Below are 24,768 nucleotides of genomic sequence, written 5' to 3'. Positions count from 1 at the left end.
TCTTTCAGCCCCACCTAATTCACAGGGTGTCTGTTGTGAGGGAAGAAGATAAAGGAGATTATAAACCACTCTGAGACTCTGATTCAGAGAGAAGGGCGGGGTATAAATCTACAGGGACATTATAATATCAGCTGTTTTATTTTCAGTCTAATTCCTAATAACCCAGCATAGAGTTTGCCTTTTTCACTGCTGCAACACCCTGGGTTTACACTTTCATTGAACTCTCCACTGTGACCCCAAAATCTTTCTTCCTTCTCAGTCTCTGTAAGTTCAGACCCGATTAGCCAATAGCTGAAGTTAGGATTTTATTGTCCCAACAAAGATCGTCTTGCAGGTATTAACATTTAAAAAAAAAAGACAAAACAGGAAGGTGTTGAGATATTTATTTATTTAATTTATATCCCATCGTTCTGCCCGATGCAAGTCCAAAGTGATTTACATTCTTTCCATTGTATCCTCACAACAACCCTGTGAGGTAGATGAGGCCGCGAGTATGTGAGTGGCCACAGAAGCAGGACTTTTTTTTGTAGCAGGAACTCCTTTTGTTGTGTATGTGAACCAATATTATGCTTTACTGGGGTTCCTGCCTGGCTCATTGAAGCCTGTAGGACTGAGCTTGGGGTCTAAGGAACAATGCATAGTAGGATCCAAATCCCTGCTCCAATCACAGGCCCCCTACTGATCTTGATGATCCAATGGTATCCTTGTGCGGGAACTTTGATCTGTATATAGTTGGCCCAGTTGAGTCGTCTTAAGAGTTCGGCAGTTACTATGCTGTACTGAATAAATGAGCTATGATCACTGCTACCTTGTCTCCTCCTTACACTGAACCCACTGTGTTATAACTTTGCATATTAGGCCACAACCCCCTGATGTAGCCAATCCTCCAAGAGCTCGCAAGGCTATTAGTACAGGGCCTACTGTAAGCTCCAGGAGGATTGGCTACATCAGGAGCGTGTGGCCTAATATGGGGATCCCCTGATTTGGAGCACAGGGTATAATGAAGAATTGATCCATAGCTATCTGGGGCTCTCAGAGGGGCCTGCTTTTTGAGATAGAGTCACTAAATTTTCAGCATAACATTCAGAGCCTCTCCCCAAAATACCCTCCAAGTTTTAAAAGGATTGAAACAGGGAGTCCAATTCAATGAGCCCCAAAAGAAGGTGCCGCTATCCTTCATTACTCCAAATGGAGGGAAGGCATTTAAAAGGTGTGTGAACCCTATTAATATGACAGCCAGAACTCTCTTTGGAGTTTGATTATGCTTGTCACAACCTTGCTCCCGGCTCCACCCCCAAAGTCTCCTCCTGGCTCCACCCTCAAGTCCCCAGATATTTCTTGAATTGGACTTGGCAACTCTATCCATCAGTGGCTGTTAGCCACAGAGTAACATTGTGATGCTACATCACCCCAGAGTCGGAAGAAGAAGAAAGAATTGCAGATTCATACCCCGGCCTTCTCCCTGAATGAGAGACTCAGAGTGGCTTACAATCTCCTATGTCTTCTCCCCCACAACAGACACCCTGTGAGGTGGGTGGGGCTGAGCTGAGAGGGCTCTCACAGCAGCTGTCCTTTCAAGGACAAGTCCTGCAATAGCTATGGCTAACCCAAGGACATTCCAGCAGGTGCAAGTGGAGGAGTGGGGAATAAAACTCGGCTCTCCCAGATAAGAGTCCGCACACTTAACCACTACACCAAACTGGAAATGACTGGTGCTTGCACAGAGGACTACCTTTGCCTTTTTTTTATTGTTGGAATTCTGTCTGGGGCAGTGATGCTCTGTATTCTAGGTGCTTGGGGGGGGGGGGGCACAGTGGGAGGGCTTCTAGCGTCTTGGCCTCACCGATGGACCTCCTGATGGCCCCTGTGTGACAGAGTGTTTTTTTGGCCACTGTGTGACAGAGTGTTGGACTGGATGGGCCATTGGCCTGATCCAATATGGCTTCTCTTATTTTCTTATGATGGCTAGGGCTGGGAGCACAAACAAGAATCTAGTGGCATCTTAAGGGCTACAAAGATTTATTCCAGTTTGAATTTTATTCCTGTGAAACATGAGGCCGAATGAAATCTTGTTAGCAATTAAAATGCTCTGGACTCCTTTTTATTTTTGCTTCATCTTGGGAATTTGCTTGCACTGCATTACTTACCTCCAAGATTTTTTTTTAAAAAAAAAAAACGCTTTGCTTACTGCTGAATGCCTGCATTGAAAAGGAAAACCAGCCAGTGCAACACCAGGTATAAAGCAGAAAATGCATTCACGCTGAGAACGAAACCGATGCAGTGGAAGGCCTCCGTTTCCCCATGCTTGCCAGCGGCCCCTAAAGGCAAAAGTCTGCATGGCTTCGGAGTGGGGGGGAGGGTGGGGAGGTGGAGAAAGGGAGGGAATCCACAGCCTTGCAGATTATCTGCTGTCGGGCTCTGCCATTGGCCGGCCCATCCGTCCCTCTCCTCTGCCCCCCCAGCCTGCTCCAGCATCACTCGCTACCGGGCAGGACCAGGAGGAAAGGGTAGCAATTCCCCGTCGCCTTGGCTACGGCCAATGGTCCCTCCCCTGCTCACTGCTGCTATTTTGGGCAGCATCAGTATCCCAACTGTGCTATTGCACTCTCTGCTGCGGCTAGAGCCTGGGGTACTTGGAGGGGCAGGGAACTCTGAGCCGTGGACGGGCGAGCATCGGAACAGAGCTGGCGGCGGGGGCATCTACAGAGGTAAGGCAACCCCCCCCTCCTTTTCACAAGCCTCTCTTTTTCCCAGCATGGCGTGGGCAGGAGGATGAGCCGCTCTAATTGGATTGCCCAGTCTCCTCTGCGGGGTGGGGGGGGGGAGGAAGATGGGGTAGGCGGAGGTCATGAGGCAAAGGATCCAGGGTAGCAACCTTGGCGGGGGGGGGGACAAGTGGCAGCGAAGGTGATGGATAGAGCTGCATGCCAACCCATGGGAGTGGTTGATGAAAGGGGGGGGATGGAATGGGGAGATCATTACAGCCTTGCAGGGTGGGGAGGTGTTGATGGACAGCATGCAACAAGGGTGGCAAAGGATCTGGGTGCAGGTGTGGTGGTGGTGGATCGTCTCCTTCCATCAGGGCCACATCTCTTCCCCCCCCCCCACCCCCAGCACCACCACCCTGTTCGCCCTCCTGATCACAGCAGCCCCATGGCACCGAAAGGCAGACGGATCGATGCCGAAAAGCAGGGATTAGCCTGCCTGGACCTTACTCCAGGGGCACGGCCTTCACTCAGTCATGGTCGCCGGACACAGAGAAGCCGTGGCGGGATTTCCCAGGCCAAATCCTAGGCTTTGGTCACTGCTGATTAGGGGAGGGGAGAGGGATGCTGATCAGTCTCCAAGGAAATGGCAAAGAGCTGACTGTCTGTCTGCTCTGTCTGCTCAGTTAGATAGGTTTTGGTTGGAGTCTTTTCAGTTTTTTAAAAACACTGTTTCTCTTGCCTCTTGGGAATGGCCTGCTTTCTGGAGAGTTTCCTCCTAGCAGAGCCCCTTCCTTTATAGTGGGTCCAACTTGGGGCGGGGAACCTTGTTCCCTAATTTCTGGGAAAGGCAGTGTTGTGTATGTGACTATTTAACAGGCACATAGGTTTTTCACATGCTGAAAGATGCCTGAAGAGAACGAAGTCCCTACCAGGCCGCAAGGAGCTACAAGAGAACTTTTATCTCCAAACTAGACTAGATGATTAGACCGGCGAGTGAGATTCCCGCAGAGATAAAAAGGAATGCGCTTTGAGACAAAATAATCCTATTACACGCACGATGTCTCTTAGAGTTAAGGGGAAAATACTTGAAACCACTGTACAATTTGCAGCATACACAGAGCTGCAGAACTAGTTACTAAAAATGGTTGGGAGAGGTTTGGGAGTTCTTGTTTTATCATTTCCAGAGAATAAAACAGGGGTGGCCAAACTTACTTAATGTAAGAGCCACATGGAATATACATCAGATGTTTGAGGACCACAAAGGAGGGAATGAGGAAGCTGGGGGGGAGGTGGAAAGAAAGCAACTCCAAGCCGCCGGCTGGCTTGAAAAAGTGATTTAAAAAGAGAAATTCCTTCTCTAAGCCAGCTGACGAAGTGGTGGGGGCTTTGAGAGCCACATGGTATGTGTGAAAGAGCCACATGTGGCTCCCAAGCTGCAGTTTGGCCACCCCTGGTATAAAAGATTCAAAAGGGGGATTTTTAAAAATTGTTTGTTTGTGTAATGATGCATTATCTGGATTTATTCTGCTAATTTTGTATTACTTGAGTCCTGTCCATACCTGCGCAGGTTTTCTTGTTACACCTAGCTCTTCAGCAAGTGTTCCATGAGACAAATTACCCATTTTAATTCTCCATGATACAAAATGGGCAGAATCTTTATTGTGGACCAGCTGCTGTTGGCATAACAGTGTGCAGTTCTGAGAGATCCATGAAACCTGGAAAAGTTCATGCTCTTGCACTGTATAAATACTTGACATTTGTCTAGCACTTCAGACTGTTCACAAACCTTATTTTACAGTGCAATCATAAATTGAGTTGCTCCCTTCTAAACCTTTTGACTTGATTTCTATAACTCCACTTAGGATTCCACTCTGAGTAATCTTATAACACCAGTGTAAAGAGAGCAATGTTATTATCCCTGCATGGGGGGGAGGAGAGGTTATCTAAGGCCATCTAGTGACTGAATGAAGGATTTCCTACTTCTTAAGAGCCTGATTGGTATAATGGTTAGGAACAGCAGGCTCTAAGCTGGAGAGCTGGGTTTTGATTCCCCACTCTCAACATGCAACCAGCTGGGTGCCCTTGGATCGATCACAATTCTCTCAGATCACCTAACTCACAGGGTGTCTGTTGTGGGGAGAGGAATGGAATAAGATTATAAACTATTTTGAGTCTCCAAGTGAGAGGCAGAGTATAAAGCCAAACTACTACTACTACTTTCTTCTTCTTCTTCTTCTGCTTCTGAGAGCCAGTTTGGTGTAGTGGTTAAGTGTGCAGACTCTTATCTGGAAGAACCGGGTCTGATTCCCCACTCCTCCACTTGAGGCTTCTGGAATGGCCTTGGGTCAGCCATAGCTGTTGTAGGAGTTGTCCTTGAAAGGGCAGCTGCTGTGAGAGCCCTCTCAGCCCCACCCACCTCACGGGCTGTCTGTTGTGTGTAGGAGGGGGGCGGAAAGTAAAGGAGATTGTGACAGCTCTGAGGCTCTGAGATTCAGAGTATAGGGTGGGATATAAATCCAATATCTTCTTATCTGGGAGAACTAGGTTTGATTCATCCACTTGCAGCTGCCGGAATGGCCTTGGGTCAGCCATAGCTCTTGCAGAACTGTTCTTGAAAGGGCAGCTTCTGTCAGAGCTCTCTTATCCCTACCTACCTCACAGGGTGTCTGTTGTGGGGGAGGAAGGTAAAGGAGATAGTGAACTGCCCTGATACTCTGAGGTTTGGAGTGGAGGGCAGGATATAAGTCCAATATCAAAGTCGTTACCTACTCATTGTCTCCTAAAGGATTGTTCATAAAGGAACAACATACAGAAAATATTGTAATTTAATAGTTTGGTCCCATTCCCCCCACCCCGCCAATACTTGTTCAGACCACTTCTATTTGTAAATATTTGAATACTCCTCTCTCTGCTAAATCCTGCCCCCCCAGAAATTCACTGATCAGAAAGAAGCCCAGACGGTGAGCTTCTTCTTGACATGGTGGTTTTCTGCCTAAGAGGAGCTCTATCAGGCAGATAACCCTTTGCTCGCAGCTTTAACCAGTCAATTCCAGGCAAGCTTCACCACTCCAAATTCATCTGTGAACCAGGAAATCCCCAATTCAGAAACCATTGCTAGGCGGCCTTTGGCTTCTCAGTCTGCAGTATGGGGGCTTTTAAGAACATCAGAAGAGCCCTGCTGGATCAAACCAGTGGTCCATCCAGTCCAGCATCCTGCCTCACACTGTGGCCAACCAGTTCCTCTGGAGGGCCAACAACAGGGCACAGAGGCTGAGGTCTTCATGAGAACATCAGAAAAGCCCTGCTGGATCAGACCAGTGGCCCATCTAGTCCAGCATCCTGTCTCACACAGTGGTCAACCAGTTCCTCTGGAGGACCAAAAACAGGGTTTAGAGGCTGAGGCCTTCATGAGAACATCAGAAGAGCCCTGCTGGATCAGACCAGTGGCCCATCTAGTCCAGCATCCTGTTTCACACAGTGGCCAGCCAACTCCTCTGGAGAGCCAAAAACAGAATTTAGAGGCTGAGGCCTTCATAAGAACATCTGGATCAGACCAGAGGCCCATCTAGTCCAGCATCCTGTTTCACACAGTGGCCAGCCAGTTCCTCTGGAGGGCCAAAAACAGGGTGTTTAGGCTGAGGCCTTCGTAAGATCATCAGAAGAGCCCTGGCTGGATCAGACCAGTGAGGGTCCACCTAGTCCAGCATCCTGTCTCACACAGGGGCCAACCAGTTCCTCTGGAGGGCCAACAACAGGGCATAGAGATGTCAGGGCCTTTGCCTAATGTTGCCTGCTTGCACTGAGGTTTACTGCCTCTGAATGTGGAGGTTCCTTTTAGTTAGCATGACTGTAGTAGCTGCTGATATGCCTATCCTTCATAAATCTATCCCCTTTGAAAGCTGTCTATGGCTGTAGCCATCACTACATCATCTTGCTGCAAATTCCACTCACTGTAAAGAAGCATTTCTTTTTGTCCATTCTGAATCGATTGCTGTAACTCTGTTCCATCAGTCTTTTGTAATTTTAATGGTTTCAACAGAATTTCCTGACTTGCGAGTGTATGTATGGGCAGAATACACTGAGATACTCTTTATGCATTGACATTTCCAACGTCAGTTCAGCTTCCTCGAGAGTAATTTCCTTTCATACAAACACTTCTTGGTAAAAGGTGTTTTGGTAGACCAGTTGGAATGTACAGAAATTCCGTACCTTAAAACTGTTTATGACATGAGACGCGGTCTTTAAAACAAAACAGAATTCTCAACATTGGTGGAGGCTAGAGTTCTCACTACAGGGACATAAACATTTTAATAGCTTGCATTCAGATAATGGTTCTCATTTATTGGGGAGTTGTGGAGAATGTCAGTGTTAGATAGGGTTGCTAACCTCCTATCCCCCAAGGGATCCCCCAGTTTGGAGGGGCCCCCCCCAAGCAGAGCAGGGGAGTTGAATGTATCTGTGGATCTGGGGGGTTGTTTTTTGAGGTAGAGGCACCAGATTTTAGCAGAGCACCTGGACTTTCCTCAACACCCCCCAACCCCAAGTTTCTAAAAGTTTGGATGGGTCTACTTCAGTTTTCCCTCTAAGCTGAGTTAGTGTGAGCTAGCTCACAGTTTTTTAGCCTCTGGCTCCCACATTTTTGTCTTAGCTCAGGAAGGATGACCCTAGAGCACAACAATTGATGCAGCAGCCAAATCGCTGGCTCACAACTTTAATGCCAGTAGCTCGCAAAGGAGAATTTTTGCACACAAGACTCCACAGCTTAAGAGGGAACACCAGTTTTATGAGCCCCCAAAGAAGGTGCCCCCATTCTCTATTATTTCCAATAAAGGGATGACGTTTAAAAGGAATGTGGTCCTTTTAAATGTGATGGCCAGAACTCCACCCCCCAAAGTCTCCTGGCTCTACCCCCAAAGTCCCCAGGTATTTCCTGAGTTGGACCCGGCAACCCTAGTGTTAGACCCAGAGTTAGGTGAAGTTGTGTGGCTTGTCTGTGCTAAGAAGGTTGAGCCTTCTTCAGGCAAAGAAGAGGACCGGCACATCTATTGATCAGTGTGATTGGCAGGCGGTATGGCATCTCTGGGTTGGCCAGGCCTGGGATAAAAATAGGAGACGTATTGTCAGAGCCCTAATGCTGATCAAACGCTTCTGTTGTTTTTCTTTCAGGGTCTGTGTAGGCACATTGCTCTTAATTTGGGAGGGGAATTGCAACTCTGGGTATTACGGGAAAGATCTGCAGCCGTCAGCACCTTCCGCTGATAGATCACTGGACCCAACACATCATCCATAAAATCAAAAAGACAAGTAGAACATTCTGCCCTGGCTCCCCTCGCTCTTTTCCATTGCCTGTTTGTCAGGGGAGAGACCAGTCTTGGTTGCACGTAAAGTTCTGTAGGGTCAAATGAATGAATGGCACTGTGTTTATTATTAAATTAATAAAGCGCATCCTGAATTGCGGCTTCTCTCCGAACATGTTTTTCTACCCAAGTAAAGGCCAGCAGAAGCAGGGTCATTTTTTGCGAATGTTTCCCTTCTCACTGCTGACCCCCATGTTATCACCCTGTGTTGTTACCGGGGTCTGCTGGAGGCAACCTTTCACGTGGTACAGTTGCATTACAGCAAGAGACGGAGGCCAGAAAGTTCCATTTGTCTTGCTGATTTCCACTGGTGGTAGTTGGATCCAGCCAGAGGTAGCATCAGCCAAACACAGAGGTGGCCAAACTGTGGCTTGGGAGCCACATGTGGCTCTCACACATATTGTGTGACTCTCAAACCCGCCCCCACCCACCCCTGTTAGCTGGCTTGGAGAAGGCACTTTGCTCTTTAAATCACTTCTCCAAGCCAAGCCAGCCAGCCAGCAGCTTGGAGAATGCATTTAAAGTTGCCTTTTTTCCTACCTCTTCTTCCCTCTTTCTTCCCTCCCCCATCTTCCCTCCTTCCTTCCTTCCTTCCTTCCTTCCTTCCTTCCTTCCTTCCTTCCTTCCTTCCTTCCTTCCTTCCTTCCTTCCTTCCTTCCTTCCTTCCTTCCTTCCTTCCTTCCTTCCTTCCTGTCTTGCAGCTCTCAAACATCTGACATTGTGTGTTGGCGCCCTTTTTGTTTAACCTCTTTCTTAATGATCTTGCTCCCTTTTTGTCAGATACTGACCATCATAGTCCAAAACTCGGTGCCAGACACATTCCCTTACTGTTATATGCAGATGATACAGTCTTACTATCTTGTTCCAGAATTGGATTAAAACGTTTGCTTGTTCGTTGTATCACCTTCCTTAACAACAATAATCTCCTATTGAACTATGACAAATCTAACATTGTTGTATTTTCCAAATCTTGGAAACCAACTAAATGGTCAATAGGCAGCAAAGAGATAGAACAAGTAAAATACTATAAATACCTAGGAATTCATTTCCAATATAACACACTTTGGACTAATCACCGTAACTGTATAATTAAGTCAGTCAATGTTAACGTTGCAGCTATCCAGTGCTTCTTTTACAGCAGAGGCAATCAGTTTATCCCAGCCGCACTAAAAATCTTTAAGGCTAAAGTGATACCGCAGCTTTTATATGGGGTCCCAGTGTGGCTCACAGCCCTGGATAACAACATTGAAGGGGTCCAATCAAAATTCCTACGGAAAATCCTGGGATTCCCAAAGTGCGTACCATATGCGGTTTTATGTTTAGAAACAGGGACAAATCTTGTGGAAACACAAGCATGTCACTTAAGTATTGGTTACGGCTACATTTCCACTCTGATTTGGAGAGCCTTTTATATCAACTGCTCTCCGAATCTAATATGTCAAATTGGCTACTATTTATTGAGAGGAAAATTAAATCTATGGGCATTGATTTAGATTCACTTCTTATGCTATCCCTAAAAGATGCATTTTTGAAACTTAAGCTCAGAATTCTAGATATAGAAATGCAAACATTATATAGCCTGGCCAACAAGTCTTGCTTCCCACTGAATTTCAAACTTCCTCTCTCAGTAGGGAAGTTAGCATCATATTTTTCCTCTCTGCAAGCTCCACAGCAACGGCATGAGTTCTCGTTAATGAGATGTAATGCATTACCATCTGCTATCTTATTTGGTAGATTTAACAGGATTGAGTACTCTAATAGACATTGTCTTTGTAATCCCAAGTGCACTGAAACTATTTCCCATGTATTATTGAACTGTCCCCTTTATGATGATATTCATTGTATATACCTGAAAGATATTTTAGCAGATATGTTGGGCTGTGCTGATTCAGGCAAAGTCCAAAAACTTTTAAATGACACTTGTTCTGAGGTAACTTTAACGGTTGCTAGATTTCTTCAACAGGCCATGGAAATACGACAGAGAATGGTTCTGGAATGACCACATTTTATTTGTTTTAATTATTTAATTTGGCTAAACTTGACTCATATATATTTTACTTATTTTATGTATATTAGCTCCCTACGTACTCTATTATCTAGGGTTTTATATTATTTATATTGATACTTTACTGCTAAATCTGTTTTATGCCAATAAAGGCTTGCTGTTGTTGCTATGTGGCTCTTACATTAAACAAGTTTGGCTGTTCCTGGCCAAACAGGACACTCCTACACCGTGGGTGTCCCTAGTGGGCTGAAACTTGTCCTCCCATAGACATAGCATCAGTTGTGCATGGCTGGTAGTGATCAGGTCTGTTTTGGCTGTGTTGATTGCAATTAGAGTTGGTCCCAATTACCATATCATGCCACCAGGGCTTTGTTTGTAGAACAAGCCCAGCAGGAACTCATTTGCATATTAAGCCACACTCCCTGATATCACCATTGTTTTACATAGGGCTTTTTCTACAGAAAAGCCCAGCAGGGACTAATTTGCATATTAGGCCACACCCCCTGACACCAAGCTAGCCGGAACTGTGTTCCTGTGCATTCCTGCTCAAACCCCCCCCCCCCCCCCTGCATACCACTATTTTTCCTTTGGTCTTTTCTTGCTGGAAGCAGGGCTGATCCCATAGAGCAGGCCAAGCAAAGATCTGTGAACTTCCAAAATTATATGAAACGAGGGCTTTTTTTGAGCAGGAACGCATAGAAATGCAGTTCTGACTGGCTTGATGTCAGGGTGTGTGGCCTAATATACAAATGAATTCTGCTGGGATTCCCCCCCCCCCAAAAAAAGCCCTATGTGAAACAATGGTGACATCAGGGGTGTGTGGCCTAATATGCAGATGAGTTCCTGCTGGGCTTTTTCTACCAAAAAAGCCCTGTATGAAACCAAACAGCATTCTAGGATTTCTTTCTCTGTGATCATGTCCCCCTACTCTGCACCCAAACCCTGCCCTCATTGGTGATAGCCCAGTAAGGGAAGGACGTCAACATCTCCTCCCAAAAAACTGCATGTCCTGTGTATGTACAATGGAGTAAAAAGTGCACCAACTTCAATGGATGCTGTTTCCACCTAAGCCCAGCCCAGCCCAGCAACCCCGTATGGTGGCCCATTGGGAGCTTGCTTTGCTCATCCTTTTCTGGCTGCCTACAGGGCCGGTGCCAGGCTTCCTGGTGGCCTAGGTTGGGAGGGTGAAGTTGCCCCCCTCCCTCCCAGGTGATATAAATCACCCGGGAGGGCCCCAGGAGCAGCCTCTGCCTTCCAGTGCCAGTGAAAGGTCCCTGCCAATCTGTTGATCAGTCGGACTTTTAACTGGTGTGGGACGTGCCAGCAGAAGCAGCCAGCTGTCCTCAACATCCATGTAAAGAGCCTGCTGACCAGGTGGTTGTGAGGTCTTTAAATCACACAGAGAGGCATGCGGCTGCTTCTGCCACCACTCCTGTGTTGCCAGCGGGGGCAGGGGCTTGAGGACCGCTCCCACCAGTGATTCAAATCATGCAAGAGGGCTGGCAGAAGCAGCCACACACCTCCCCACGCAGTTTACATGGAGGGGGGCCAGCCAGCCGCTTCTTCTGGCACTCCCTGTGCCAGTGAAAGGTTCTGCTGAACAGCTGATCGGTGGGGACCTTTCACTGGTGCAGAAGGGCAGTGGTTGCTCTTGGCCCCCCACCCCCGGGCAGTTTAAATCACCCAGGAGGGAGAGGGCAGCCAATTCAGTGCCCCCCCGGGGTGCCGCCCTAGGTGACCACCTAAGGTTGTGTAATGGGTGTGCCGGTCCTGGCTGCCTACCTGGGAATTCACAAACTGGTAGTTAAGTTCCCAACTAATACATAAGTAATGGGGTGGAGAGTTGCCCCGTGGCGCAGAGTGGTAAAGCTGCAGTATTGCAGTCGGAGCCCTCTGCTCACGACCTGGGTTCTATCCCAGCGAAAGCTGGTTCAAGTAGTCAGCTCCAGGTTGACTCAGTCTTCCATCCTTCCGAGGTCGGTAAAATGAGTGCCCAGCTTGCTGGGGGGAAAGTGTAGATGACTGGGGAAGGCAATGGCAAACCACCCCGCAAAAAGTCTGCTGTGAAAACATCATGATGCGATGTCACCCCAGAGTCAGAAACAACTGGTGCTTGCACAGGGGACTACCGTTACCTTTTTTTTAATGGGGTGCAAGTTATACAGACCTTACTGAAGAAGGCCTCTCCACATGTCCTGTGGGTTCAGAAGAGTTTGGGCTTTCCGTGAGCATCCCACATAGAACTAGGAAGACTCATCCCATGAGGTTTTCTAATCTATTTGCACAATAGACTTGAATCTGAACTTCTTTCAACGTTTGTGTCTCCCAGCAGGACAAAGTGAGGCAACCTCTGGGGGCCCTGCGAAGCCCCCCTGTAGGGTGCGGGGGGCACGGCTTGGGCCCCCGAAGCGAGATCCCTGGCTGTGCTGACTGCGGGGTAGCCATGGGGGGTGCTGGCCCCCATGTGCATGACTGGGGCTCGGAGCGAATCGAGCCCTGCGGCATCAGGTCAGTCCAGCTCTCCACTACTGGAGAGGACTGGGGTGGCCGGGAGGACCGATTCCCTCTTTTCGTATTCACCTCTTTTGCTTCCACTTTCCCAAAGCTGCAGTACCCGACAAAGCCCCCAGGTGACGTGTGAAGCTCGTCTTCCAGCGACAGAGACCACCCCTGCTGCAGGAGGTGAGTGGAAGAGGTGGGCCAGTTTCGGGGTGTCAGTAGGATGGCCTGAAGAGGCTGGTGCTGAGTGGGAATTCATTCTCCCTCTGAGTCGGAGGCCATCTTGTCAGCCAGGAAATTTGGCCCAATCCGCATAAGCTGAGACCTGAGCAAAGGGCTCTTTAGCCCAGCGATTCCCAACCTTTTTGGCACTAGGGACCGGTTTCCTGGAAAACAATTTTTCCAGGGATGGGGGTGGGTGCGGCAGTGCTGTTTTTTTTTTTTGCTGCCCCACAGCACTGGCACTAAACAGCCTGCGCAAAGCTGACGCCCCAGGCAAGGTGTCCCCGCCGCTCCTCGCCTCCTCAGCAAGGGCAAGCTCTGCGGCAGCCGCCACGGATCTTCTGAGCTGAGTACATGCACACACACGCCGGCTCTCCATCCCTCACGTCTGTGTGTACAGGAAGTCTAGGAAAACCAGAGCCAGTTTGTGTAGTGGTGAAGTGCGTGGACTCTTATCTGGGAGAACTGGGTTTGATTCCCCACTCCTCCACTTGCACCTGCTGGAATGCCCTTGGGTCAGCCATAGTTCTGGCAGAGGTTGTCCTTGAAAGGGCAGCTGCTGTGAGAGCCCTCTCAGCCCCACCCACCTCACGGGTTGTCTGTTGTGTAGGAAGGAGATAAAGGTGTCTGTTATGGGGGGAGAAGATATAGGGCAGGGGTGGCCGGTAGCTCTCCAGATGTTTTTTGCCTACAACTCCCATCAGCCCCAGCCAGCATGGCCAATGGCTGGGGCTGATGGGAGTTGTAGGCAAAAAACATCTGGAGAGCTACGTTGGCCACCCCTGATATAGGAGATTGTAAGCTGCTCTTAGTCTCTGATTCAGAGAGAAAGATGGGGTATAAATCTGCAATTATTCTTCTTTGTAGGCAACTAACACTTGTGAATTTATGTACTGGGAGGGAGGAGTGTTGCATGCTCGTAAATTTACCTGTTGCCTTTTCTGCCCCCCAAGTTGTCAAAACGGAGCCCTCTGCTGCCTTAGAATATGGGTAGGTGGTATGTACTCTAGGTTTACTCTTTTAGTGGAATTGCAGTCTCTCTGACCACTGCGGTCTTGTACCACCCCCCTGCTGAGGTGTAACTGCTGAGACTGCAGTCTTTGCCCCTCAAATGCATGAAGAGAGAGACAAGCAAATTGGAATTATTATTCTAGCCGAATAAACATCATGAGAAGCCCAGAGGGGTTTTAAATTTCCTTGAGGGGAATATTCTCTGGTCTTCTTCACTTATCTCCTTTAGCATTAGAAATCTATTTTTTTTCCTGGAAATGATAAAGACATGGGGAGAAAAGCATTTTTCTGGCTTTTTTTTTTCTCCAGAAAGAAACCAAATTTTGAGAGAAAATTGAAATTCACGCAATACTTTTCATATCAACCTAGACTTACTTTGCTGTGTTAAGGCATATAGAATCGTACTATGTGAGATATTTTATTGAAGAATTTTTGGCATCTGAGATACAGGACAAAGCTAAAGATTGTAAGGTAGGGTTGCCAATCCCCAGGTTTGGGGGCTCTCCCCCCACTTCAGGATCATCAGAAAGCAGGGCGGGGAGACTGATTCTCATAGGATATAATGGAGAATTAATCTGTGGCTAACTAGGACTCTAGGGGGGCTGTTTTTTGAGGCAAAGGCACCAAATGTTCAGCATAACCTCTTTTGCCTCTCCTCAAGAAACCCCCCCAAATTTCAAAAAGATTGGACTAGGGGGTCCAATTCTATGAACCCCAGAAGAAGGTGCCCCTATCCTCCAGTATTTCCAAATAGAGGAAAGGCATTTGAAAGGCGTGCAGTCCCGTTAGATGTGATGGCCACAACTCCCTTCAGAGTTCAATTGTAATTTTCACACCCTTGCTCCTGACTACATCCCTAAAGTCTCCTGGTTCCACCCCCAAGGTCCCCAGCTATTTCCCGAGTTGGACCTGGCAACCCTATTGTAAGGAGAAACCATCAATTTTGAAGTAAACAACAGAAACGTTATTTATTGGACAGCAAACACATTTGTGCAGGCAACACATTTAAAGGTCTATCAGTAGCTTTGGATATTACAGGGGTGGCCAACAGTAGTTCTCCAGATGTTTTTTGCCTACAACTTCCATCAGCCCCCGTCATTGGCCATGCTGGCTGGGGCTGATGGGAGTTGTAGGCAAAAAAAATCCAGAGACCTACCGTTGGCCACCCCTGGGATATTGGGTTAAATTTGACAGCCCTAAAAAACCATCTTTTCAATAATTAGGGTTCTCAGCTCCAGGTTAGGAAATACCTGGAGATCTGGGGGGTGGAGCCTGAGCAGGAGAGGAGAGAGTCTTCAATGAGGTCTAATGCCATAGAGGCCACTTTCCAAAGCAGCCATTTTGTCCAGGGGAACTGTTCTCTGTTGCTTGGAGACCAGTTGTTATTCCAGGAGATCTCCAGCCACCACCTGGAGGTTGGCAACCTACTTAATGCCTCATACTAATTTTAGACAAGATTGGTTACCTAGTCTAAGAATGTATCTTTTCAAGTGTGCTGAATATGTATACAGTACACTTGAATATATAGAAGAACTGATTATTATCTAATATGGCAGTTCATCAAAATCATCACACTATAGGAAACATTCTGAGTGAGTTCTTAGGAAACATTCTGAGTGAGTAACTTTGCCTTAAAAAGGCATCTCACTCGTTTCCACAACAGAAAATACTTCACAGGAATTTTTTATTCAATGTTCCCTCAAAATTCCAATTTTTTTTTCTGTGAAAAGACTGAGAGAAAAAAAAGCCCTCAGGGAAAAAAATTGCTTTTTCCACGTTTTCTCCAGACCTTTATATTTCTATTTGGGATCCTTTCTCTATCAGCGTCACTTTTGTTTGTTGCAAAACATATTGTTGAATCATTTTGGTTGACCTGGAGACAGCTTCGTCCTGTCTTCCCACATGACGATAGATCACAAGCCCTTCTACCAATTTGATTCTTCAGAGAAGAAATACTCTATATTATATCATCCTAAAAGGCTAACAAACCACCTTAAAGACTAACAAAATTTGTGGCAGGGAATGAACTTTTGTGAGTCACTGCTCGCTTATTCAGTGACTCACAAAAGCTCATGCCTTGCCCCAAATTTTTGTTAGTCTTAAAGCTGCTACTGGATTTTTGCTCTTTTCAGCTGCTGCAGATGGACTACCACAGCTTGACCTATATCATCCTAGAGTCAGACCCAGATGGCTATATCATTCTAAATGTTCCCAAGGAAGGAGAAAAATACCCCAATATTTTCAGGCCAGGGTAACCATTTCTTTGGACTTACAGGGCCCCATCAGATTTAGAAATGTATTTCTCCACAGATCCGATTCTGTTTTTGCAGTCACTGGGTATCTTTGATCCCACAACTGCTCTAAAGAGAGGATTTTTTCATCCTAAATGTTTGAAAGGAACCAATTTTATAGCCTTGCTTTTTGGCCTTGCATTCCGTAGGAGCACGCTTCGTCTTGGCTAGAGCTGAAATGGATATCTGAAATTTGCCAAAATTGCCATTCCACCCCTCCACCGCCACCAATTTACACTGTGGATTTTAATTTCAGCTGAATTCATAATGAATGTGAAATGTTTCCTCAAAATTCACATAATGTAGACTTGCTAGCATCTTTTTGTTGCTTTGGCAGGCATTCCCCCCCTCTTTATTTACACATGTATCTCCTTAGAAACCACCACTCCCTTGTGCTGTCCAAACAGCTCACAAAACGTGTTAGCAATACAGAGTAGTAGGTCTGAAATTTCACAAGCTGTTCAGAAGTGTCGATACCAAATACCAATGACATGCTTTCTATCAAATGTTATTTGATCTTGAGTGCCTTTACGTGTCAACTATCAAATATAATCTATGGGTTGGATCCAGGGCGGCGTATCCACAGGAGCCAGGACTTCCACCCATAAGCATTTCTTTCTCAGCTTCCCCTGCCATAGCAGCCCCAAATGCTTCCCATAATCCCGCTCCTGAGGCAGAAGGGACACCAAGAACAGGACTTCAGGGAACATTTTAGGCCAGGGGTGTTGAACCCACTTTGTTTTGAGGGCCAGATATGACATAAATCTTCTTGGGCTGGGCCATGTGTGTCATAAAACATAATTCTGGGTAACGGAGATAGGAACTTTATAAAGGATACAAAAACAATGAAATATGCTTAAAAGATTAAAATATGCTTAAAAGATTAACACTTCTGCAATATTTTGATCATTTAACAGTTTCTGATAACTGATCCGTCTTGCTCTGTATTATTGCATCAAAATCTGAAGACAATGTCTGTGCTGTAGCAATCTTGAGTATGCTGTTCAGGTGTTGTCCAGGTTTGTGTCTATAAGTTGTAAAACTTTTGATTGACATTCATTACAGAATTCTTATGCTCAATGCTTTGAGCCTAAGACCCAGAGGAAAACATGAAATGGCTGGGCATTGTGAGCGTTTGTACATAAGTTGCTTCATGTGCTGGTCAGCCAATGGAGAAAACAGAGGTTTTGCTCTGTAGCTCCTGTGCGATTGACTAAGCCTGGCAAAGCAAGCTGTGATGCAGAAGGAAGCAAGATATAGGGAGAAGGAAGAAGATGACATTGAGTTGCTCACGGGCCTGACAGGAGTCCCCCGGGGGCCTGATCTGGCTCTCAGGCCTCACATTTGACACCCCAGTTTTAGGCTGCTGAGGGAGAGGTAAGCCATGAAAGCCATCCTCTATGGGCAAAAGTCCTTGCACCCATGGAAATGTTGCATTTGATCCCAGCCTGTGCTTGAACACTGTTGATAGGTTATCGCTTGTTAACCGTCAACCCCTGTCAAATGCGAAACACCATTGCATGCTAGCTTCTAAATGCGGCCTGGTACTAAATACCCATTTGATGAAACCTGACAAATATCATAGGTTGTCAAATGCATACGTCACATATTGGAGAAATATTTAGTAAGTGTCGGGAAAATACTTGGAATATCAAAAGTTGCAAGGCACAATTTGGAAGACATTTTCTTGGAGCAGATTTCTTTCAGCCCCAGTCTTGGCTGTAAGGGGTAACGTCATTCTTGGGCAAAGATCATTCTCTCCCCCCACCCCTTTCCTTCCTGCAGTGAATGTCGTAGTAGTGGTTGACGGGAACTGCATACTCCAGTATACCCACCGGCAGTCACCTTGTTCCTGCCTCTCCGACGGGGAACCCCTCTTGCCCCGCCGCCCTCCACCCACTTACGGTGCTGTGCCCCCCAGCCCCACCGTTCCCCGAGGCCCAGCCTGCGGCCAAGAAGCCGGACCACCCCCCTCCCGCAGGATCCGTGGACTCAGCGTCCGCTGTTGCACCAAAGCCTGCCTGGGCGACGAAGAGGATCACGCCGAGCGGCACTTCCACCGGGGGGCGACCTGCAGCCGCCTCACCCCGGTCCCCTTGCCCCGCAGCCCCTCCGGGCCCTGGTTCGGAGTGGGATGTCTCAGCGGGGGCAAGCCAGGGGCTCGGGTGGTGAAGATCTGGGACCAGCAGAGATGCCCTTTGCTGGAGGAAGGAGACGTCATCGCTAAGGTGAATGGAGCGGACGTCCGAGATCTGAGCCCTGGGGAAGTGGAGACCGTCTTACAAGAACATACGCGAGCCGGGGATGTGATCCTGCTGGTGGAGAGGAAAGGTAAGAATCACCTGCACCCAGGACTGGTCCAATGTTTTTTGCTGCTGTGGGTGTGGAAAGTGGTGTTAGGCCACATCTGACCTATAGCAACCCCATAGGGCAGGGGTGGCCAAACTTGCTTGACGTAAGAGCCAAATAAAATAAATGACAGATGTGGCCAAACATGTGACTCTTTCACACATGTTGTGCGGCTCTCAAAGCCCCATCAGCCGGCTTGGAGAAGGCATTTGTATCTTAAAATCCCTTCTCCAAGACAAGCCAGCTGGTGGCTTGGAGAATGCATTTAAAGTTAAAGTTGCTTTATTTCTACCTCCACCCATCTATTTGCCTTCCTTCCTTCCTGCTCCCAAATATCTGATGCTCATGTCTTGAGACTCTCAAACATAATCGGTCTGTTGTTAAAAAATACAGAGATAATTGATGCAAATTAACCTCTCCGACCACCTAGAAAAACGTGAGCTGATTTATTCGGCTAGTTATGCGGCACCAGCAGTTTACATGACACTTTATGCCGTAAGCAAAAAAAGAGTCAGGTCTCCTGTCTGCTTTCCTGTGGCACCTCCCTAAGGGCTTGTCAGTGCAACTGTATGCAATGCCACTTCTGACAGCTGCCTGTGGCACGTGAAAAATCACAAATGCTCTGAATAATGCTGTGCAGGAAGCATTGCCATTCCCACCTGTGGAGCAGCAAGCCCCCTTTGAGTGCTTGGAAACAGTCACAATCCAAAGTGCTACTTTGAAAAGGGGTCTGTGAATGACTAATGTGAAACCACAAGGTATTTACGGGGCAAACAACAGCAGATCCCCGTTTGTACAGAAAGTAGAGCTGAAATGGAATTTCAGCACCCCCCCCCCCCAAATGCAATGATTATTATTATTTTTTTTGTAGATTTTGCAGTTCAGCTTTTGATGAAGTCAACAACAACATGTGCATTTCACAATTCAGTGTGGATGTCAACACTGGCAGTTTGATTGTTTCACTTCTATAACATATTCAGGAGGATGTTTACTGTTTGGTGCAGTGGTTAAGTGTGCGGACTCTTATCTGGGAGAACCGGGTTTGATTCCCCACTCCTCCACTTGCACCTGCTGGAATGGCCTTGGGTCAGCCATAACTCTCACAGAGTTGTCCTTGAAAGGGCAGCTGCCGTGAGAGCTCTCTCAGCCCCACCCACCTCACAGGGTCTGATTCCCCACTCCTCCACTTGCACCTGCTGCAATGGCCTTGGGTCAGCCATAGCTCTCACAGAGTTGTCCTTGAAAGGGCAGCTGCCGTGAGAGCTCTCTCAGCCCCACCCACCTCACAGGGTCTGATTCCCCACTCCTCCACTTGCACCTGCTGGAATGGCCTTGGGTCAGCCATAACTCTCACAGAATTGTCCTTGAAAGGGCAGCTGCCGTGAGAGCTCTCTCAGCCCCACCCACCACACAGGGCATCTGTTGTGCAGGAAGGAGATAAAGGTGATTGAAAGCCGCTCTGAGACTCTGATTCAAATAGAAGGGTGGGGTCAGGGCCGGTGCTACCATTAGACAGCTGTAGGCGGCTGCTGGGAGCGCTGTGCCGGGCAAGGGGTGGCACGCCGAGGGAAAGAGCGCCGTGTTTGGGCCCTCCCACCCTCCCTTGCTTCTGAGCGGACAGAAATAGTCCACTTGGAAGCAATAGCAAGGCTCTCAGTCACAGACGCAAGAGGCAAAGCAGCGGCAGACAGCGATGGCATGCACACAGAGACCGGAAGCTTCGCTGCCACTGCACTCGCCCTTGTCGGTGCTGGCGGTGGGGCGGCAACTGTGACTTGCTTGAGGCACCGGCCTTTGACTGCACCCTAGCACCGCCCCTGAGCGAGGTATAAATCTGTGGGCTTTTTCTTCTTCTTCTGTGAGGTCCTTTTGTGGGAATATGCCCCTTTGAAGGGACATGAGTAGGAGTCTAAGAAGATTTGTTCAGCATTGTTCTCTAAATGAATGACTGAAGTTAGCACAAAATGTGTTAAATGCTACTACATGTCAGTTATTAGATATAATCTGTTGCATGTTACCTGCCAAGGCCTATCAACAGTTTCCTGCTGGCACTGTAAGTCTGTCTGACAGTCACTGTTCCTGTCCCCAGCCCAAAAGGAGGGCAACTATTGAGTCACGCCTTCACAGAAAACTAGCCGAGAGATTATGCGCAAACGTTTTTCAAAATCAGACCTATAAAGCCTTGCACAGTTTTAATAGTAGGTGTGGGTATATAAACTCTGTGGGGAAGATGAAGGAGTTTCTGCCCGTCACCCTCATTCTCACAGAGAGTGTGGTGTGCAATAGAGTTTGCGAGCTGCGTAGGTGGAAGTGAAGTCAGTACTTCTCAATCTTCGACAGATTTAACTGCAGGAGTGAGCAGATGGCCATGAGAGTAAAAGCAAGTGGAGAAGAGGGGACCTTCACAAGAGCTGGCTTAGTAAATAAACTGTGATTCAGGAGGTTCCTGGTTTGGGTCTTGCCTCTGCCATACCCAGTGTTCCCTCTAATCCCCACCCCCCACCCCCACTGAGTGGAGCACATCCTTGAGCAGTCTGGGACCAACATATCTACGGGACTGCTTCCTCCGCTATGTCTCTGGAAGGGCATTACGCTTTCTGGTCAGAACTTGTTGGTGATCCTTATCGTGCGGTGCCACCACCAGAACCTCTTTCTGGTCAGAACTTGTTGGTGATCCTTGGCCCTAAGGTCCGGCTGTCCTCGATGAGGGCCAGGACTTTTTCAGGGGGGAAAAGGACCCTGTTGTTGCACAAAGTGCTCGGCATGGTGATATCACCTGGAAGTGATGTCATCATGCCAGGGGTTCTCTAGGATTTGTGGTACCATAGAGTTTTAACTGCGAATCCTAGAGCATCCCCAGTGTGACGTGCCCAGCACGATGACGTCACTTCTGGGTGACGGCATCATGCTGCGCATGCTGAGTCCCCAGCCTCAGCAGCGGAGGGACTTGGCAAATCTATGCACAAACCAGGGTTTGTTTCTTACATCCAAGGGTGGAATTCTAGCAGGAGCTCCTTTGCATATTTATTTTATTTATTTATTTATTTGGGATTTATATCCCGCCCTTCCCACAAGTGGCTCAGGGCGGCTTCCAGTGATAGATCCAACAAAATTACAATATTTAAACATATAAAGGGATCAGCATTTAAACAGATAAAAACAGATAAAACCATGATTATCAATAAATTATTAATAAATATTAGGAGTCTTGTAATCTCTCAGAGGATTGGCTGCATCAGGGTGTGTGGCCTAATACGCAAAGGAGCTCCTGCTAGAATTCCACCCCTGCTTACATCTGATACACTATCCAGCATTTGTTGCACAAACCACAGTTTATCATAACACCTGAATACAACCTAAAACTGGTGCTGCCAGCTTCTTAAAAAAAATCAGAGCTACTTCTGCAAAATGTCCTGAGCTGCTTTCCGCCCATCCACACCCTGGCACATTTTAACCTATTTTTCTGCATGTCCTAGAAACAGAATACAAAATGCACCAGTTGGGAGACCCCTGGCATAGGTCCCTATGTTCAACATGGCCTTAATACCTTAACCTACAGGGCTGTTGTGACCATCACAACAAGATAATGCATGAGAAAATGCTGCTGAAATTCTATCTCTTCCCCTTATTCCTGCAGGCCACCACTCCCGGAGACACCCCCATGAAAACTGCTCTTTTAGACGGGAACACCTCTTGCCCGATCCCCCTCCCAATAAAGGAGTCCCACGAGATGCGCCAAACCCTTGGGGAGGCTCTGCAGGTGACACTCTGGCGGTGACCAGTTTTGTGGGCCCTGAGCCCCGGGACGTCCTGGTGTGTCCAGCTCGCTGTTCCCAGAGGCTGAGGCGGCCCCGGCCAGCAGGAGGGGCCGGAGAACCCACGAGCGGGATGGACGGTCCCAAAGAAGAAGAGGGACGCAGCGCCGGTATCGTCGCGCCAACTGATGGAAGCGGAACTGGGCATGCAGGTGAGGTTCTGGTGGCAGCACAGCATGATAAGAGCTGGGAGCATTCTGTGCTTCCACTCGGATTCCAAGCGTTCCACCCAGAGGCCCAGCGAGTTCCATATAGTTGCATCATAGCCTTAATGTGGAGTTGGTTGCAATACCTGGTTGCATCACACAGCCTGTTGACAGCACGGCGCACAGAATAATCTGGAGGGATTATGTTGAGGAAATCCACACATATCTCAGGTAACATGGGGTTTCCCCCCCAAATACTGGCTGCCTAGGATTGCGACAAATTGGGAACACGGCACAGGGAAGAAAACTGAAACCTCTTTTCTATGTTCACCACTGTCCCGACCTAATTGGCTACTGTACATGCAGCAGTTGAGGAGAATAGGGTTGCCAGTCCCCAGGTTGGGGCAGGGGATCCCCTGGTGTGGAGGCCCTCCCCCCGCTTCAGGGTCATCAGAATGTGGGAGGCGAAGGATATGTCAGCTGGGAGCTCCATTATTCTCTATTGGGACCAATTTCATAGGGTATAATGCATAATTGATATGCAGGTATCTGGGGCTCTGGAGCTGCCCTGTTTTTTGAGGTAGAAGCACCAAATTTGCAGCATAGCATCTGGTGTCTCTCCTCAAAACACCCTCCATGTTTCAAAAGGATTGGACCTGGGGGTCCAAATCTGTGAGCCCCCAAAGAAGGTGCCCCTATCCTTCATTATTTCCAATGGTGGGGAGGCATTTAAAAGGTGTGCGGTGCCTTTAAATGTGATGGCCAGCACTCCCTTTGGAGTTCAGTTATGCTTGTCACAGTCTTGCTCCTGGCTCCGCCCCTAAAGTCCCCAGATATTTCTTGAATTGGGCCTGGCAACCCTATCACTGACGTGTGATTGGGGTACCTCTGACACAGGGCAAGGACTCCAGACCCAATCCATTGAACTCTGTAATGAGTGAACAGTAAGATATGGTCCCATCATTTTTTTGTGCTGGGCTATTTATTTATTTATCCTACAAGATTTGGCACCTTCCCTCAAGCAGTCCCTCTGCCGGCACGAATGAATGAACAGAATGTGAATTTTTGCCTTTACAGTGTGAACTGCAGTTCTAATCCTAGTCCCGAGGCTAATTCAAGGTGTTGTTTTTGATCTTTAAAACCCTATGTAGGTTGAGGCTTGGGTATCTGAAGGACTGTCTTCTTCCATGTGCTCCTGCCCAGGAATTAAGATCACAGGGGGAGGCCCTCTTGACCGTGCCATCACTCAAAGAAGCTAATTTGGTGGGCAAACAAAAGGAGCCTTTTCAGTGGCAGCCCCCCAATTACGGAACAGCCTCCCCAAGGAGGTGCACTTTCAAACTTTAGAAGGCTGTTGAACACAATTTTATTTGTTTGTTTACAATATTTATAAGCCACTTTTCTTCCGACTGAGCTCGCTACTTACATTATTAATAAAATAATATTATTCAACATTATTCAACATCTTTTATCAATGATTTGGATGAAGGAATAGAGGGAATGCTTATTAAATTTGCAGATGATACTAAATTGGGAGGGGTTGCAAACACAGAAGAAGACAGAAACAGGATACAGGATGACCTTGAATGGCTGCAAAACTGGGCTAAAACCAATAAAATGAATTTTAACAGGGATAAATGTTAAGTTCTGCATTTAGGTAGGAAAAATCCAATGCATGGTTATAGAATGGGGGAGACTTGTCTTAGCAATAGTAGGTGTGAAAAGGATCTAGGGGTCTTAGTGGATAATACGCTGAACATGAGTCAACAGTGTGATGCGGTGGCTAAAAAGGCAAATGCAATTTTGGGGTGTATCAAAAGAAGTATAGTGTCCAGATCATGTGATGTGATGGTATCACTTTACTCTGCTCTGGTAAGACCTCATCTGGAGTACTGTGTTCAGTTTTGGGCACCACATTTTAAGAAGAATATAGACAAGCTGGAACGGGTCCAGAGGAGGGCAACGAAGATGGTGAGGGACCTGGAGACCAAGTCCTATGAGGAAAGGTTGAAGGAGCTGGGAATGTTTAGTCTGGAGAGGAGGTGGCTGAGAGGTGATAGGATCACCATCTTCAAGTCCTTGAAGGGCTGTCATCTAGAGGATGGTGCGGAATTGTTTTCTGTGGCCCCATAAGATAGGACCAGAACCAATGGGTTGAGATTAAATCAAAAGAGTTTTCAGCTCAACATTAGGAAGAACTTCCTGACGGTTAGAGTGATTCCTCAGTGGAACAGATAGATAGATAGATAGATAGATAGATAGATAGATAGATAGATAGATAGATAGATAGATAGATAGATAGATAGATAGATAGATAGATAGATAGATAGATAGATTTATTGTCATTGTTCTCAAAAAAGAAAAT

The 24,768-nt window shown here is 47.3% G+C and overlaps 1 protein-coding gene across 3 annotated transcripts in view; it reads left to right on the top strand.

Annotated features, from left to right (window-relative positions):
- Positions 1-2,521: 2,521 nt before the first annotated feature.
- Positions 2,522-24,768, top strand: part of MAGIX (MAGI family member, X-linked) — a 47,794-nt gene continuing 25,547 nt past the window's right edge. The window contains exons 1-5 of one of the 3 annotated variants that reach the window (XM_060253102.1): positions 2,522-2,708; positions 12,400-12,578; positions 12,676-12,752; positions 17,879-18,424; positions 22,080-22,409. In XM_060253102.1, coding sequence (XP_060109085.1) covers positions 12,514-12,578; positions 12,676-12,752; positions 17,879-18,424; positions 22,080-22,409 — 1,018 coding nt within the window. In that variant the 5' untranslated portion in view covers positions 2,522-2,708; positions 12,400-12,513. Of the gene's footprint in view, positions 2,709-12,399; positions 12,579-12,675; positions 12,753-13,744; positions 13,782-17,878; positions 18,425-22,079; positions 22,410-24,768 lie in introns of those variants that run through there. The other 2 variants (XM_060253100.1, XM_060253101.1) reach the window with 2 other exon arrangements.

Source organism: Heteronotia binoei, chromosome 13 (assembly GCF_032191835.1).
Source record: "Heteronotia binoei isolate CCM8104 ecotype False Entrance Well chromosome 13, APGP_CSIRO_Hbin_v1, whole genome shotgun sequence".
In the NCBI taxonomy this organism is placed as follows: Eukaryota; Metazoa; Chordata; class Lepidosauria; order Squamata; family Gekkonidae; genus Heteronotia; species Heteronotia binoei.
The sequence above is the reverse complement of the archived record's forward strand: the minus strand, read 5'-3'. Positions and strand labels throughout refer to the sequence as shown.